The sequence below is a fragment of the Podarcis bocagei genome (genome assembly GCF_964188305.1).
Source record: "Podarcis bocagei genome assembly, chromosome: 7".
In the NCBI taxonomy this organism is placed as follows: Eukaryota; Metazoa; Chordata; class Lepidosauria; order Squamata; family Lacertidae; genus Podarcis; species Podarcis bocagei.
This window is the reverse complement of record NC_138132.1, coordinates 19252042-19270301: the sequence shown is the minus strand read 5'-3', so window position 1 is coordinate 19270301 and position 18260 is coordinate 19252042. Positions and strand designations below refer to the sequence as shown.

At 49.3% G+C, this 18260-nt stretch overlaps 1 protein-coding gene across 5 annotated transcripts in view; it reads right to left on the bottom strand.

Annotated features, from left to right (window-relative positions):
* Positions 1-33: 33 nt before the first annotated feature.
* GRAMD1A (GRAM domain containing 1A) overlaps positions 34-18260 on the bottom strand; it is a 52648-nt gene continuing 34421 nt past the window's right edge. For all 5 annotated transcript variants that reach the window (XM_081203525.1, XM_081203524.1, XM_081203523.1 and 2 more), the window contains 10 exons: positions 17616-17811; positions 16817-16960; positions 15846-15964; positions 11392-11534; positions 9102-9205; positions 8200-8385; positions 7987-8074; positions 3487-3594; positions 3086-3206; positions 34-1770 (listed from right to left, as the gene is read on the bottom strand). In XM_081203525.1, the coding sequence (XP_081059651.1) occupies positions 1702-1770; positions 3086-3206; positions 3487-3594; positions 7987-8074; positions 8200-8385; positions 9102-9205; positions 11392-11534; positions 15846-15964; positions 16817-16960; positions 17616-17811 (1278 nt within the window). In that variant the 3' untranslated portion in view covers positions 34-1701. The remainder of the gene's footprint in view (positions 1771-3085; positions 3207-3486; positions 3595-7986; positions 8075-8199; positions 8386-9101; positions 9206-11391; positions 11535-15845; positions 15965-16816; positions 16961-17615; positions 17812-18260) is intronic.

Here is an 18260-nt window from a genome sequence, read left to right as displayed (position 1 = left end):
TTTAAAAACACTCCCCATATACACACAGAGAGATTCCGATCCACGGTCTTTATTCCGCTCCCTAATAAATAAGCCCCAGCACCTCTGTGGAACCTTGAACACAAAGGATCGTTAACACTGAACACAGCTACAAAACTGGGGGGGGGGAGCCCCCTCGCCACAACCTTGGTGAGGGGGAAGAAGGGAGAAAAGGGGAGGTCAGAAACCTGGGCCTTCCAAGGTCTTGAGTCGGGAGTGGAGAACATAGGGCTAGCAGACACACACCCCTCCCCAGGAGGGGGTGGATTTCAAGATTAGAAACCCCCTCAGGCAGTACTTGAAGGGCACCTGGGGCCCTGACTGGCAGTGCAACCTCATTTTAAAGTGACAGTACAGCTAGGCCTTGGCAAAGCCCATTTGTTGCCTTGGAGACGGGCCTAGGAGGAATCGGGCAAAGGAGTCCTGGAGTCTAGGAGCGTGTTGCTGTCCACATGGGAGTAAAAAAAATAAAAATAAAACCCAGGAACCCCGACTCTGTGGCCACTGTGCTGCACTCCTTCAGACTGCCCTCCTCTCCAAAAAAAAAAAAAAAAAGCTGTGTTTGGCATTTTCATTACGGAAAATAACGGATTAGGGCAGCTGGCACAGCAGAAACCTCCCAAAGCCAGAAAGCTTTCGGCATAGACTGGGGTACTCCTGGACTCACTGCCCACCCCCACACCAGTGATGGAAATGCATAAATAGGATTACTGGTGGGTTTGACCCAGCTGCTTACCCAGCTGCCTTTGGCTCCCTTGCCTGGGCATGCTCTTAAGTCAGGGATGGGGAACCTGTGGCCCTCCAGATATTGTTAGACTCCAGCTCCCATCAGCCCCAGCCACCATGGCCAGCAGTCAGAGATGATGGGTGCTGTAGTCCATCAACATCTGGAGGGCCATCCCTGCTCTAGGTTAACTCTCACGTGGGCAAGGGGCACAGAACCCCGTCAAGGGTCTCAGAAGCTCTCCAACTTCTGTAAATCAGATTTCTGGCCATATAACGTTCAGGGCCATGCCTACCCTTTCCCCCTTCTGTCAGAGGTAATGTTGTCGAGAAGATCCCTTTAATAAAACAATCGGGCTCGCCAAAGGATGGAAACAGGAGGAGAGGGAGCAAGGAAGGATTCAATACGGACTCTTGGTTTCCCATCTCTCAACCACTTGTGTGTGTGAGAGAGAAGGAAATCGCAGATCGATTGCCCTCAACATGGAGGAGGAAAGCGGGTCCTTGCTGTCCCAGCTGTTGGGTGAAATCTCAACACAAGAGATACAGGCACCGCCACCTGTCCACTAAAGTTCCCAGTCACACACACTCCGAACAACAGCTGGAAAGAAGGTAGAGAAAGGATGCTGGAGCAGCAGAAGTCAAAAGCTCTCTGGGGTCCTGTGAGGAATATAAATAGCACTTAAAGGGGGAGGGGATAAAATGAAGTCACTGCAGAGACCCTCAGAGAGAAGAAGAGAGAAGGAAGATGCTCCGGGAGAAAGATCCCCGAAGCAGGAAAGTGGTGGCGGTGGAATCCATCACTGCGAGTGGCACTCTTGAGGCTAAGGTCCAGCTGTTGGTCTGGCGAGGAGTGGAATGTCATCCCCTCGGTCGCACGCCGGCCATGGGAGGTGGGTGCCACCGACCCAGCAGCAGTTTCGGAGCAACATCCTTGGGAGAGAGGGAGTGCTGGGGGTTTCACTCCGGCTCTAAGGGGGGCTCGGCCACCGTGATGCCCTGGTGCAGCTTCTCGAGGGAGATTTTCATCTGGAGGGAAGAGGACAGTGTTAGCCCTCCGAGTAAGGAGTGGTCATTGTTAGCAATGAGGCCCAGGAGCGGTTTTATTCTCAGGGCCTGTGGTAGCCACAGGGTCTCCTTCCCAAACCCCATCTGTTGTGGTGCAAACAACAGCTTCAGAGAGAGGGATTTCAACTGGGAAAATGGCTTGCGGGCGGCAAAGTTTAGGAAACCAACTCTGTCTCAGCATCATAATTCAAATCCTCCCCCCTTCACCTCACACCTCCTTAAGGCTGGAGGGGGAAGAGAAACACAGAGTAACTCCGGGGTTTGTGAAGACCAAGAAAAGGAAGCCCAACACAAATATTCCTACATTAGCACTGAAAGGGACTCAGTCCTTTGTGCATCCCAATGCAATCATGTGCAAAGGATTTGTGTTTTTCAAATGCTCCAAGCATGCAGAAAACACCACTGCCAGAGATTCCCCTGCTGTCTCCAAGGCCCCCAAACATTACCCAGTGCAGGAGAAGGGGAGCTGGTGACACAGATCCATCTGCCAAGAAGTGACTAGGACTAGATACGCCCCCAACATCCTCTGTGGAAAAATTGTGCTATTGCCATTAACTTCCACTAGGTAGGGCTGCCTTGGATCAAACGGTGGGATGTAACATCACTGAAGCAGTCAAACACAACATTTCCTGTTTGCCCAGAGTGGACACACAGAGGAATGTTGATCCAGCCAGGAGGACTTCCTGTCGCATCCACTTCCTGTCTGGAGCATCCTCCCCCTGTGTGTGACCAGGTAGATGGGCATGACCCTAGCAGACCCTACAAATGGGCTGGTCACACAGCCACCTTCCCTTTTTCGCCTTTTCTCCATCTTGCCTTTTGCTGTCTGCTGGCTCTCAGCCAGCAGCGCATGGGCTCATGCCTCACAGAGAATGAACCCACACTTTTCTCTGTAACTGTAACTACAAGATATAGCCTGCCTTCAGGACTATACTGTGAACTGAACGTAAGTAAACCTTATCATTACTTTTAAAGGAATACTGCTGTGTCATTATTGTTTTTAAGAGGGAAACTAAAGGGGATTTACCAGGAACAATCCAATCTGGACAAGCCAGACTGGATTGCTTAACTCAAATGATTCTCACGAATCCATCAACTAGCTTCCAGCAATGTACAACGGAATGTGCTCTGCTACTAGCTCGCTAGCGTGAGTGAGGAAGGATAAAATTTAATCAATATATCCTCCCCTACTATCCACAACATTCCCACACAAACAAGAGTGTTCAAATTAGCTCCCCATTAGCGCCCTCGCGATACCCCAAGCTGCAGACCTCACCTCATCTAGAAGTTCCACGGAGGCCTTGAGGATCTGCTTCCACTTCTGAACCTCCACACTGTGAAACCGCTTCTGCAGCTCCAGGATCTCAGCCCATTCAGATGCCGTTTGTGGTAGCTTTCTGCCAGGGAGGAGAGAGTGTGTACTCTTAGCTGCAATCAACAGGGAAACGTCTTCAAAGCCCCCCTCATCTCCATGCCTTATGTGCTCCTCCACAGTGCTATTGCTCCTACGTCACAGACCAGTTCCACAAGGCCTCTGTATTCTTAAATGAGGCCCCCTTTCCCCTCTCACCTCCTTTCTAACTGAATGTTGCCAACGCATTTAACAATTTAACAATTGTTCAGATCATAAAGGTAAGAAAAGGTCGCATTCTTCACACTTCTCTCTTGGTTCCTTACCCACTGGAGAGCGCATAGGCCTGCCATGATTCAAAGGTCCGGGCTGTGTGCTCCAGAGACCAGAGCCTGTAGAACAGCATCATGTTCAGGATAACCAAGACCACAAGGCTGGAGAGAGAAAGAGAGAGAGAAATGGCTTGGAAGGAGAAGGGACCACTCGGGCCAAGCTCTTGCTGAAGCAGCCAACCTGTGCCTGGTTCGAACCACTTCAGCCTCTACATTTAAAAGACAAACAAGTAGAAATTTATAATGTCAAAGAGAAGCATTATCAGCCAGCTTCTCCCTGACATGCTACTCTTCTACATGAAGGGATCTCTCTACTTGCCTATATAACATATATATTCAACTATGGGCTTATCCACTTCTTCTTGTCCCACTGTCCGTCCCCCCCCCCCCCGGGAAAACAGCTCTTTAGCGCTCAATCGAAGCAAAAATGACGTTTGCTCTGATTTAATACTGAAGGGTGGATTTCCCCTGGGAAAGGAGCGGGGCATGAGGGAAATCGCTCGGATCCATGCCTAGAAAGTGTGAGTCAACAGGGCAAGTGGAAGTGTGGATGAGCCCCTGTGTTAACTCAGGAGTGGGCCACTGAAATCAGTGGACCTAGCCTAGCCAAGTTCATTGATTCTGATGGGTCTATTCTGAGAAGGTCTAGCATCAGAAACAGCTCGGTGGGCGGTATCCAACAAAGCAGTTCCGCGAGCGCAAGGGCTTCTGGCTGCACAGTGGAACTTCCCATCACCCTCCCCTCCAGGAGCATGCCCTGAATCTTTTCTCAAGTTTCCCCCAATCCTCCAGAGCATATCTGGGGAAGGTGCAGGGGGTGCAAAAGAGGAAGTTCTGCTGTGCAAATAGAAATCCTTGAGCTAACCGAACTACTTTGTTAGATACTGTCAGAGGCAGCCAACAAAGTACCCTCCAGATGTCATCAGCCCAATCAAGCTTGGTTAATGTTCAGCGGTGATGGGCGGTAGAATATCCTGGGGGGTGGGCACCATGTTGGCATTCAGCCAGGTGACACACATCCCCTCAAAACAGGTTTTTCAATTCAGTCAGAGGTTTTCTAGGCCACTGTGGGTCCCCCTGTCTAGTTATTATTGACTTACAAGGTGTTAGGAGCAAGGGGAAAGTTTTCCTCCTTATATCAGGTCAGACTATTTGTCCATCTGGCCTAAAATTGTCTGTGGACTGGCAAGGTCTCAAACTGAGACTTTTCACATCGCCTGCTACTTTTTGCTTGCAATAGCACAGGTAGAACACGGGAACTTCACTGAGCATGTGTTTTGTAAAGCACATGTGCTCTGCCATGGAATTATAGCTCTTTTCCCTGTGTTTTAACTTTCTGGAGCTATCCACGCATGTACCAGGCACTTCTGGCTCGACTGCGGAGCTATGGCCCCTCCCCAGCTCCTTCAGCCTTTTTGCAAACAAGAGGACCCAAGTTCAGGCCCTGCAATATTGCTCAGTTACATTTGGCTCTAAGAAAGAACGCACAACCCTTTGCAGCTTCCCTGCTCAGAGCATTAAAAATACAAGGCATGAGTGCCTATTAGTGTACGCTACGCTGAGTGGATGATGCCAGCATCTGACATCTCTCTTTGGGAAATCAATAGCATGTAGCTCATTAGAGCGCAGTATTTAAAGAAAGTAAATGCAGGGATTCAACACAGATGCTGGTGAGGGTGGTTGAGACAGAGCATGGGTCTGCGCCATTTAGCTTAAGTGGTAGCAAGCATTCTCCCCTTCCCCCCCTTGTTAGGAAAACAGCCCGATGCGATAAGAGACAATAGTCTGTGATGATCCCTCCAGGTTAGTTTTTAAGTGATCAAGTGGAGGCTGCAGCGATAATATCGAAAACGTACAGATCATGTTGCAAATGCACTATGTGAACTCAGCCTGAGCTGAAGGACAGCAATATACAACAAGACTTGATCCCTGTGTAATCCATGATTTTGCACATTTTTTATATATTGGATGCAAAATTCAACATGCCAGTAGTCTTCTTTCTCTTTTTCTCACTTTCTTTTGCATTCTCTTTGTTCGATTTTATTTCTTTTGCATTATCTCTCACTTTCTTACTTTCTCTCTTACATTCTCTCTTTCGCATTCTTTCGCACTGTTTTCTTTCTCTTTTGCTTTCTCTTTCACATTTGCTTGCGTTATCGCCTTCTCTCTTTCAGATTTCTTTCTTTTGCATTCCCTCTTTCACATGCTTTTTCTTTTGCAGCCTCTCTTTTCTTTCTCCCTCTTTCACATTCTTTCTCCCTCACATTTTCTCTTGTTCTCTCTCTTGGAAAATCCCTGGCTCACAGATTAAGCTTTGATCATGTGAAGGCAGAGATTGGGGGGTGAGGGGTCAGAAGCCACAAGGAAGAGAGAAGAGAAGGGCTAAGCAGGCCACCCAGCTGTCGGGGGACACAACTTTGGTGTGTCATGAAGCACTTTGTTCCTTGCCATAACTGCCAGGCACAGGCAAAGATAAGGAAGCAGTATGGAACTTCATATAACTTAGCCAGAGTAAAGAACTCAGGCTATCTGTCTATGGATCATTATTTGCCTTTTGCTTTGCTTTTAATTAAGATAAAAGCCCTGAGTACAAGACAACCAGTAAGGGAAAAGGGGCAAGCAGGGGAGGGTGCAGGGAGAAAGTGGAGGACAAAAGGAGTGGAGGAAGGAATGCACAGACGAGTGGAGGATGACAAACAGGCTCAGGGACAGGGAGCCAGAGGAGATGGTTGTGGCGGCAGGGAGGAGGGTGGCAAGAGCATAAGCGGTGAGGTGTTGGGGTGTTATCTGTCAGCATCCAAAGCAAGGGATGGTGTTTGTGAGTCAACAGCAGGGTCAGTGCAGGATGGGGTTCAGGTTAGGGGCAAGGTCCAAAGGGGGCCCGAGGCAGAAGCACAGTTGGGGGAGTGAAACTGGCATACGATACCTCACACAGATCCTGTGCGGAGGCAGAGGTGGAAGAAGGAAAGAAAGAGACGTGTGACGCTTTGCTCGTGCTTCCGGCCCGGAAAAAAAACCCCAAACAAGCAGGGGATCCTATCCTGAGTCTTTCCCTTTCCCCCGCCCCCCAAATGCTCACCATTACTATTAAACAAGCAAGGCCACTGACCCTGCTCTTGCGTCTTTCTCACGGCAGAACAACACACAGAAATGGGAGGGCGAGGTTTAAGAGACGCAGGAAGCTGACTGCTACCAGAAGAAGATCATGTGTCGATCTCATCCAGTACTGGCTGCTCATAAGAGGCTGTGGCTCTCTGGGGTCTCAGCCACAGTGTCTTTCTGAAGCCCCAGGGGCCAATCTGCATGCAAAGTGTGTGCTCCGCCCCTGAACCAGGTCCCCGCCCCTTACCCAGCACAGAGAGAGAAAGTGGTGAGTGAAAACCTTCGCTTCGTGCACTTTGAGGCATCGGGCTGGATGTGTGCGATGCACTAAACATGGCAACCGTGGGTTGTGGGCTGGTGCTCACCTTTAAAGCCCTAAACGGCCTCGGCCCAGTATACCTCAAGGAGCATCTCCACCCCCATTGTTCAACCCAGACACAGAGGTCCAGCTCTGAGGGCCTTCTCAGCAGTGGTGCCCTCCCATCAGATTTCAAACATAAAAAGCTACACAACTTTCCGAAGGCATCTGAAGGCAGCCCTGTATCAGGAAGTTTTAAATGTCTGATATTTTACTGTGGCTTTATAATTTGTTGGGAGCTGCTGGAGCAACCCAGTCATATGGGCGGCATGCTGCTGCTGCTGCTGCTGCTGCTGCTGCTACTACTACTACTACTACTACTACTACTATTACAGTGGAACCTCTGTGTTCGAGCGTCTCAGAAGCTGAACGTTTCGGTTTTCAAACGCTGAGAACCCGGAAGTGAATGCTTCCGTTTCAAACGCACCTCAGAAGTCAAACGGCTTCCAAGGCATGTTTCTCCATTTTCTCCATTGAACTTGCAGCAGCCCTTTGCGCCTTGGTTGTCGAACGTTTCAGAAGTTGAACGGTCTTCCAGAACTGATTACATTTGACAACCAAGGTTCCACTGTATGTATTTTTATTTTTTATTTTTAATTATTATTATTATTTCCTATGCTTGTCCTACACAAGAACAGGTTGTGCTCTTACTTTGCTTCCCAATCCAGCTCACGTCTACACTGCACATTTAAAGCACTCTTATGCCACATTAGCAGTCATGACTCCCCCCTCCCCCCGCCAGCTTCCTAGCTGGTTGACGGTGCTGGGAATCGTACCCTTGCAAGGAGTCTCCTAACAGTCCTCAGCACACTCAAAACTACAGTTCCCAGGACCTTGCGGGGTCAAGACTATTAAAGTGGTGCTAGGGCACTTTCAGGCATGGTGTGCGGGTGCTTTGCTAGGAGATGAGCCCCAGTGAACACAGTGGGACTCACCTCTGAGTAGACATGCCTGGGGCTGCGTCAGCTCCTAAGAGGCTCTAGATCCCACCCCAATCCCCGGCTCCCCGTTTCCCAAGCCAGCAGCTGCCTTACACCAAGCTGATGATGAGAATCACGGTGGAGACGGTCTGGCCTTGGCCTTGTTCCGACAGCTGCTCCGAGAGCCGAGAGGTCAGGCTGCCTGCAGGGAAGGAGAAGGCCCGCAGGTCAAGGGCTGTTGCAAGCATCGTGCCCTGCGGATCCAGGGAGACAGCCCAGTGCGGAAAGGAAGGGGACAGGCTGGACCCCGGTGCGAGGGGGGCCTACCTGAGGGACGGATGGTGCGGGCTGCCCCCTCACCGTCAGGCAACGTGGGGAGCGGGGGCTCGACGTGGGGGGCTCTCCAGCTCAGGGTGCGCTTCCGGCGGCGCAGGCCGGACAGGAGCCCCCGCGGCTCCTTGCCATGGCAGCTCTCTTCCAGCAGGGCCTTCTCTGCCTGCACCAGCGCCAGCTCTGCAACAGAGGGAACGGGAGCGGAGGCTGAAAGCTCCATAGCCAACTCCCAGGGGAGGCTGCTCCTGCCCTGCCAACCTCTGCCAGCCCTCTGCCAACCCTCCACCTGCCTGCCTTTTTAACTAAAGGGCCTTCTCGGTAGTGGCGCCTTCCCTGCGGAACACCTTCCCATCAGATGTCAAGGAGATAAATAGCTATACAACTTTTAGAAGACATCTGAAGGCAGCCCTCTATAGGGACGTTTTAACCGTTTGATGTTTTATTATGTTTTCATATCTGTTGGAAACCACCCAGAGTGGCTGGGGCAACCCAGTCAGACGGACAGGGTGTAACAACAACAACAACAACCAGCCCAGGGCCCTGGCTGTCAGGTCCCTTCTCCTTAGTCTCTGTTTTGCCTTTGTAGGATTCAGCAAGGAGGAGGGGGACAAAACTAGCATTAGCTATCTCTGCCCGTCATTGACTCTGGCGCCACCTACTGTTGGGCTCCCTGCCCCCCACCCTACCAGTCCCAATGAGCACCAGCTACCACTGCTTTCTCCTCCAGAGCATGAATACCCCCCACATGCCCACAGATAAAGCAACCCAGACCCGGGGCCACTGAAACTAAGGGGCGCTATGATCCCCCACATGGGACAAAGCAGGGGGCAATCCCAGCCCCTAAGGCCCCTGGCTCAGATTTCTGGAGTGCAGTTCTGCCCTTTTGCTTCCCATACCCAAGTGCTGAAAGTATTCTTCCACGCCGCTCCAGGTGTTTTTCTCAATGAGCGTTTTCACCAGGTTCCATGGCTGCTTCCGGTACCGGATCTCAGAGGAGACTCTGCAATAAAGGAAATAAAAGCTTCTGATGAAGCGGCCTGTGAAAGCTCACTCCACAGATTCTATGGAAGTATTCAAGCAGAGGATAGACGGCCATCTGCCGGGGATGCTGTTATTATATTCTTTGTTGGACTGAACGGGGGGGGGGGGGTTAGACTACTCTGAGGTTCCCTCCAACTCTGTGACCGTATGGTTCCATGATAAACGCTCCTATGGCAGGGATGGGAAACCTGTAGCCTTTCAGGTGTTGCCCCGCCAGACTCAGCTGGCATGATGAAAGTACAGTGGTTACCTTGATTCTCAAACTTAATCTGTTCCAGACTTTTCAAAACAACCCCTAAAACAGCAATTTAACATTATTTTTACTATCTAACAAGACCATTTCTGGGTTAGGGTTAGGGTTAATTTTAGGACTGGGTTAGTGTTAGGGTAAGGATTAGAATGAGGGTTAGGGTCGGTGTTGTTTTATGTTTTCTTGCGGTTTTGATTCATTTGCGGTTGGCTTGCTTTTTTAATTTGTTGTGTTGCTGCTTTTTCACAAGTTGCAAGTTTGTTGGCTTTGTGGTTTTCTGGATAGTTTCAGTTTTAATTTTGAATGTCAGCTGGGGAGCACAAAGCCTCTGCTTCCCAGCTGAGAGATCCCCCGCCTCGCTCCTGCTTGCACAGGAGTTGGAGCTGGATCGGGGCTGCTCACCTGGAGAGGTGCAGGCTCCGTCACACTTTTCCACTGAGGGGTGCGTGGCTGTGTTCACCTCAGTAGAGAAGTTTAAAAGAGCATCGTGTGGCAATGCAAAAACAGCCTGACAGCTGCCTCAGCAGTAGTTTAGGGGCTCTCAGATGCAGCTGCCGAGCTGCCTCTACCTTTGCCATCCCAGCAACTATTCCGCCTGGCTGCCTTCATGTGGTGCAGGGCTTCTGATGCTGAGGTGGGGGCTCCTTTAAACTTCTCCCTTGAGGGGAGTTTAAAAGAGCCCCCAGCTGCGAACCCCTCAATGGCAAGTGTGACGGTGCCTGCACCTCCCCAGCTGAGCAGCCCTGATCCAGCTCCTACTCCCGTGCAAGCAGGAGCACTCAAAACAGAAGTGTGGCACTGAAAAAGGAAGTGTAACACTCAAAACAGAACAGTTCAGATTACGAAAAAAGTTTGCAAACCCGAACACCTACTGTTCACGGCGTTCGAATTCCAAGTTGTTCATAAACTAAGCTGTTTGAAAACTGAGGTACCACTGTACTGTTTTGGGGGGACAGGGGGTGGGCAGGTGTGGAGGACTCCCTGGTCCTGAATGGGGTAACTGTGCCCCTGAAGGACCAGGTGCGCAGCCTGGGAGTCATTTTGGACTCACAGCTGTCTATGGAGGCGCAGGTCACTTCTGTGTCCAGGACAGCTGTCTACCAGCTTCATCACGGACTATCTTGTTAGAGTGGTGCATGCTCTAGTTTTCTCCCACTTGGACTACTGCAGTGCGCTCTACATGGGGCTACCTTTGAAGCTGACCCGTAAAATACAACTAATCCAGAATGTGGTAGCTAGACTGGTGACTGGGAGTGGCCGCTGAGACGACATAACACCGGTCCAGAAATACCTACATTGGCTCCCAGTACGTTTCTGAGCACAATTCAAAGTGTTGGTGCTGAACTTTAAAGCCCTAAATGGCCTCGGCCCAGTGTACCTGAAGGAGCATCTCCACCCCCATCATTCACTGAGGTCTAGCTCCAAGGGCCTTCTGGCGGTTTCCTCGCTGTAAGGTTACAGGGAACCAAGCAGAAGGCCTTCTCGGTTGTGGCACCTGCCCTGTGGAACACCCTCCCATCAAATGTCAAGGAAATAAACAACTATCTGACTTTTAGAAGACATCTGAAGGCAGTCCTGTTTAGGCAAGTTTTTAATGTTTGATGTTGTATCATGTTTTTAATATTCTGTTGGGAGCTGCCCAAAGTGGCTGGGGAAACTCAGCCAGATGGGAGGGGTATAAATAATAAATTACTATTCTTATTCTTATTATTAATGGTCAGGGATGTTGAGAGCTGCAGTCCAACATCACCTGGAGGACCACAGGTTTCCCACCCCTGTTTTACGGTGCCAAGGGATTCTCGCTGGTTTTGCCTCGAGAGATAAACTGGGTCAACATGCCAAAAGGAGAGGAAACCAGCCCTGAAGCCGCGGGGACAAGGGGGAGGAACCAGTACCTGAGTCGGGCCTTGCTCTTGGCTACAGCAGTAATACAGTATCGATGCGCTGTGTAGAAGTAGTCCTGGTATGGGATCCCCTGTGTGATCACTTCTGAGTCGACCACGCAGCCCCCGCTTTTGGAGCTGGTACGGAACAGAGTCTGGCCGTTGAGAGAGAAAGGGGAGAAGAGAGACCTGTGAGTTCTGCAGTCATGCACACATTTTGCAGAAGGGCAGCCGCCTTAACTTGCTTGCAGCAAACTTGGCAAAGTCTTGTGGCACTTTCAAAGCTTAAAAAAATTATTACAGCATAAGATTCCATGGACTAATGCGTATCTATCTATCTATCTATCTATCTATCTATCTATCTATCTATCTATCGCAACACCCACAGCATACATTTAAAGCACATTTAACATGCCTAAAGCACGTGGTTTCCCCCAAATAATCCTGGGTATTGTAGTTTGTTAAGGATGCTGGGATTTGAAGCTCTGTGAGGGGTAATCTACAGTTCCCAAGATTCTTTGGGGGAAGCAATGTGCTTTAAATATATGCTGTCAATGTGACTATATGTAGGTTTAGATGCATACATATTGTGGTACGAAGGGGGTAGTAAGCAGTGACAGGACAGGAAATTAAACTGAAGAAATACAGAGAGTGACGATTCAGAACTATACAAGGTAAGCCCGGTGACCCTTTATGACAGCAGCAATAGGTGGTAAAACAATGAACTCGGGAAAGAGAGTTAACCAAAATCTGTATAGTGGTACCTCGGGTTACAGATACTTCGGGTTACAGACTCTGCTAACCTGAAAGTAGTACCTCAGGTTAAGAACTTTACCTCAGGATGAGAACAGAAATTGCGTGGTAGCAGCGGGAGGCCCCATTAGCTAAAGTGGTACCTCAGGTTAAGAACAGTTTCAGGTGAAGAATGGACCTCCAGAACGAATTAAGTTCTTAACCAGAGGTACCACTGTAGTGAGAAGGAAGGCCGTTCTCTCTGTTCAGAACCAAATGCACCAAGGAGAACTGATCAATGAACTGTGGGCAGGGCCGGCCAACCCATGAGGCAAGGTGAGGCAACCGCCTTAGGCGGTAGGATCCTAAGAGGCAGCAGATCCAAGGAGTGCATCACCTGCTGCTGCTGCTGTGGCAACAACAGTTGTTGCCTCTACAGCAGCCTTTTGATGAAGAGGAGGCATTGGCGGTGCCCTCCCACCCTTGTTCCAGACATGGATCTTTATTCCTCCCTTGTTCCTGATGTACATCCTCACTCGCCCCTTCTTTCCTGGCCAGGTTTTGTGGTTTGCTTCAGGTGCCAAAATGCCTTGGGCCAGCCCTGACTGTGAGGACAAACACAGGGCGCAAACCGCGAAAATCACCACAGAAATGACAATATTTATACAACTAGCAGGGGAACATTTCAGTTTATCTGGACGGTCTGCCACTGATCTTGACTTAGCCACACTCAAGTCCACTAATTTGAAAGGGAAGCTGTGGTACAAAACTGCTGAGCTACAATTCATCAAGGAGTCACTCTTCATTTTGGTCTGAACAGAGGCAATGGCTTTCTTTCCGATATAGGTGGTAATTAACTCAGATTGCCAAATGGGATTGTTTTATCACCCATCATCTCTGGTGCAAAGGGTAACCTTGTTTATCTTGAATTTCACTATCTGTATTTTTTGCATTTTACGTCCCTCAGTACAGAAGAATTGCATCTTATGCCTGGGATCAGTTCCAGGGATTATGTGTACGGTCATCCCCTCCCTTACGTGTGACTGGACTGTGCGCACATGCAGTTTCAGGAAAGAATTAAATAATTCAATTTAAATCCGGAAATGATGGGAGAGAGTTGGAGCCTGAAGAGGACAGCAGTGAAGGCAGAGGAAGCCTTGAAGAGACCGGAGGCACAGCAGGGCTTTGTTTACGCTGCTCAGCCTAACTGCCTAGCAGCTGGGGTGTGAGGTAGCACAACAGCCGCAGCCACTTTTCTGTGCGTCCTTCGGCCTCCTGCCCACCCTAGGGCTTCAATTCTGGTTGTGGATATTTTTGGATACAGTATTTTTAGTACGAAGAGAGCAGCAGGGAGGGTGTTTAAAGGGTGCTTAGAGGGTCCCCCAATTTTACATAATTTCACTAATGCGCACGGGGCCCTGGAACGTAACCCCCGCGTTAAGTGGAGGGACACCTGTGTATGTGAAAATCGCTCACAGACAAAGAAAACCTGTGGAGTTGACATGTGGATAGCCAGTCAGCCTTCTGTAAGGTGGCTGGTGAGGAAGTAATTTGTGCTTGGCACATCCTTTGGCCGGAGGCACGCTGGCTCTCAGAAGTGGTGAGCATCCTCTTGTGAGATCTCATAGGATCTCCTATGAGATCTCCTATGAGATCTTGTGAGATCTCATAGGAAGTCAGAGCAGCCCCACCACGCCCAAGAGCCACTGCGCTGCTCACACGGCACACTGGGGGGGACCTTGCTAGAGAGGAAAGTGGAGGAGCTTAAAAGCTCCTTTTGTATGTCCCTACCAGAGAAGAGGGACGTGGGTGGCGCTGTGGGTTAAACCAGAAGGTCGGCAGTTCGAATCCCTGTGACAGGGTGAGCTCCCATTGCTTGGTCCCTGCTCCTGCCAACCTAGCAGTTTGAAAGCGCATCAAAGTGCAAGTAGATAAATAGGTACCGCTCCGGCGGGAAGGCAAACGGCATTTCTGTGCGCTGCTCTGGTTCGCCAGAAGCGGCTTAGTCATGCTGGCCACATGACCCAGAAGATGTACGCCGGCTCCCTCGGCCAATAAAGCGAGATGAGCACCGCAACCCCAGAGTCGGCCACGACTGGACCTAACGGTCAGGGGTCCCTTTGCCAGACAGGAATGGCAGATCAAGTTGACAGATTATGCCGAAAATGGCTAAAATGACTGGAAGAATCAGAAATCAGGAACACCAAAATTTTAATAAGGAATGGGGAAAATTTATAACTTATCTTAAAGGCCACTGTAAACAGTTAAAATCGTTAGGAGGATTGGAATATCACTTGGGAGTTTAATGGGGCATTTTGGATACAATGGAGAGGTAAAAGATTTGGATTATTATAAAAGATGCAGAAAGAAATGATTAACAATAAGACCCACAAAGGGGAGAAGGAAGTCCAAGAGATTCCTCGGAATCTTGTTTTTATGTTGTATGTTGGATATGTGACTGTAAAATTTTAATCTGAAAAACCAAATAAATAAATAAAAATTTTAAAAAGCTCTTTTTGCACCAGGTAACTCCAAGTGGACCTGGCACGAAAAGAATTTTTGAGCTCTCGGCCTTCCTTCCTTCCAAGGCAAGGCCCACTTGGCGTGCTCTTTGGCTTTTACAAGATGGTGCAGGAAATTCCCAGAAGCCAAGCAAGCCTTGCCTGGGACTTCAGACATTTCCCCTCAACCAGACTGTCTTCAGCCACATATGGTTGAAATCACGCAAGTCAAATGCACGTAATGTGTAGGTTCACTGTACGGTGGTACATCTAGATCAAGGGAAGTAATAGTGCCACTGTATTCTGCTCTGGTCAGACCTCACCTGGAGTACTGTGTCCAGTTCTGGGCACCATAATTCAAGAAGGACACTGACAAACTGGAATGTGTCCAGAGGAGGGCAACCAAAATGGTCAAAGGCCTGGAAACGATGCCTTATGAGGAACGGCTAAGGGAGCTGGGCATGTTTAGCCTGGAGAAGAGGAGGTTAAGGGGTGATATGATAGCCATGTTCAAATATATAAAAGGATGTCACATAGAGGAGGGAGAAAGGTTGTTTTCTGCTGCTCCAGAGAAGCGGACACGGAGCAATGGATCCAAACTACAAGAAAGAAGATTCCACCTAAACATTAGGAAGAACTTCCTGACAGTAAGAGCTGTTCGACAGTGGAATTTGCTGCCAAGGAGTGTGGTGGAGTCTCCTTCTTTGGAGGTCTGTAAGCAGAGGCTTGACAACCATATGTCAGGAGTGCTCTGATGGTGTTTCCTGCTTGGCAGGGGGTTGGACTCGGTGGCCCTTGTGGTCTCTTCCAACTCTACGATTCTATGAATCTATGATTCTATGATTCTAAGTACCGGTACTTAATTCATTCTGGAGGTCCGTTCTTAACCTGAAGCTGTTCTTAACCTGAAGCACCACTTTAGCTAATGGGGCCTCCTGCTACCGCTGCACGATTTCTGTTCTCATCCTGAAGCAAAGTTCTTAACCCGAGGAGTCTGTAACCTGAAGCGTATGTAACCTGAAGCGCATGTAACCTGAAGCGTCTGTAACCCGAGGTACCACTGTACTTACTATTCGTTCCCCCCCCCCACGCTCTTTGTTTAGTCAACGGTTCTGAGGAAGCAATTGCTGAAAGGCTTTTTGAAATCCAGTCTGCTCGCTATAAAAAGGGAACGCTCCCCTCCCCCACCGTCTTCTTTTAAAAAAAGAAGAAGATGCTTTTGCACATCCACACCTGAGTCTCCACTACAGCTGCAGCCTTGGGGCCCAACGGGTTGGTGATGGGGATTGTGTAGGAGATGATGCGGCTTTGGTGGCACTTGTTGTCGCCAGTCCACGAAGTCAGCGCCACGTCTGCGGGAGAAAAGGGGACATATCAAGAGGAGGAATTCCTTCGTTATTGTGCTTTTGAAAAAAACGGAGTGGGGGAAACAGTATGTGAAAGTTTTAAGATCAATACACAAATCATGCAGTGCTAAGTTTTTTAAGAATCGCCTGCCCCCTGCCCTGTAGGTCCTGAAAGACCTACATTGGCTCCCAGTATGTTTCAAAATTCAAAATGTTGGTGCTGATATTTAAAGCCCTAAACGGCCTCGAGTATACTGCACCTGAAGGAGTGCCTCCACCCAGCTCCGAGGGCCTTCTGGCGGTTCCCTCACTGCGAGAAGCAAAATTACAGGGAACCAGGCAGAGGGCCTTCTCGGTGGTAGCACCTGCCCTGTGGAACGCCCTCCAATCAGATGTCAAGGAAACAAACAACTATCTGACTTTTAGAAGACATCTGAAGGCAGCCCTGTTTAGGGAAGCTTTTAATGTCTGGTGTTTTATTGTGCTTTTAATTCTGTTGGAAGCCACCCAGAGTGGCTGGGGAAACCCAGCCAGATGGGCAGGATATAAACATGGAAGAGGCTCTGAAGGATTCCATTTAGGAACTTTCCCCAGCACTATCTAAGGATGCTGAGGATTGATCCAGAGAACTTCTGTGTGCAAAACAGAGGCTCTTTGTTACTGAGCTGTGGCCCTCCCTCCTGTAAATTGGGATCGGGGCGAAAAGACAGTGTTGCAAAATGGATTTGGGTCTAAGTGATGGAGAATGACAGATATTGGCAGCATCCATTGTTTTACAGCTTGAAACATCCTCCCAAACCCTGCTCCTGAATAACAAGGGAGGATGTAGCTTTGCAGGCATCCCCGTGCCCTCCTTACCTGTGAACTTGCGCTGGTCCAAGAAGCCGTGTATGAACTGGGAGTCGCTGAAGAGCATCTGCTGCAGCCTTTCGGCTCCAACATGATAAACTGTGTTGATGAGCAACCGCCCCGGCAGGTCCGAAAAGAAAGCGTCCACCTCAGCTTGAGGAGAAGGAGAAAAGAGTTTAATAATAATAATAATAATAATAATAATAATAATAATAATAATTTATTATTTATACCCCGCCCATCTGGCTGGGTTTCCCCAGCCACTCTAGGCAGCTCCCAACAGAATACACTCATACCTCGGGTTGCGATCACTGCGGGTGCACCTTTTCGGGTTACAGACGCGCCGAACCCGGAAGTACCAGAATAGGTTACTTCTGGGCTTTGCGCATGCGCAGAAACGCAGAATCGCGTCACACACATGCACAGACGCAGCGCTGCAGGTTGCAAACATGCCTCCCGCACAGATCACGTTTGAAACCCGAGGTTCCATTGTATTAATAATAATAATAATAAAGTGATTTAAAAAATCAAACATTAAAAACTTCCTAAAAGAGGGCTGCCTTCAGATGTCTTCTGAAACTCAAGATAGTTGTTTATTTCCTTGACATCTGATGGAAGGGCATTCCACCACTACTGAGAAGGCCCTCTGCCTGCTTCAAGTGCAGCAGGGGCACCACTAGGTACTTAGAAGAGTCAGGGCACGGGGCCCATAACACAAATGTGCATATTATCTGCATACGACAATTCACACACACACACACACACACACCCCATTTAACAGAGAGTGGGGGGGGGAGGCTGCCCTCACCTTCATCTTGCGTTGAGGAGGAAGAATTGCTCATGTCTGTGGGGAGCTCCTCGCTGGGGAGTGGGTCCCCCTCCAGGGGGGACATTGGCGGCCCTTGTGGCAAATCGTCCCTGGGAGGTTCTGTTGCTGAGGTCACTGTGTGGCTGGAAGAGGCATCCACTTGGCTGTCAGTGTTCTCATCTGGGTCCTCTGCCAGCTGGAAGGAAGTGGATGGGCACAGTTAGTGACACACTTGAGGAGTTTGCTCTTTTTCGAGTGGGCAAAAAATTCTCCAAATGTTTTCCAGTCATGGGAATACTGGCTGCGTATTTGGCATTGAGCATCAGCACCTGACATCTGGCGGGGGGTGTGTGTGGAGGGACAGCAGCTGATGCCTGATGGTATTTTGACAGCTTGCATGCAATAGAAGTCTGGATGGCATGAATTGGAATGTAGTACAGCTAAATTTTTGTACAGCTGCAAATTAAACGCAGATCATGGAATCCTACATGCTAACAGCAAGCATGCTCTTTGAGAACCTATCCATTCTTATGTACCCAAAATTCAAAATCCATGCAGAGATATCAGGGGTTGGGGGACACAGCTAAAAGAGGAATGAGCTTGCTCAGTGCTGCAGAACAGCGACTGATGCTGGAGAGTGTGAAA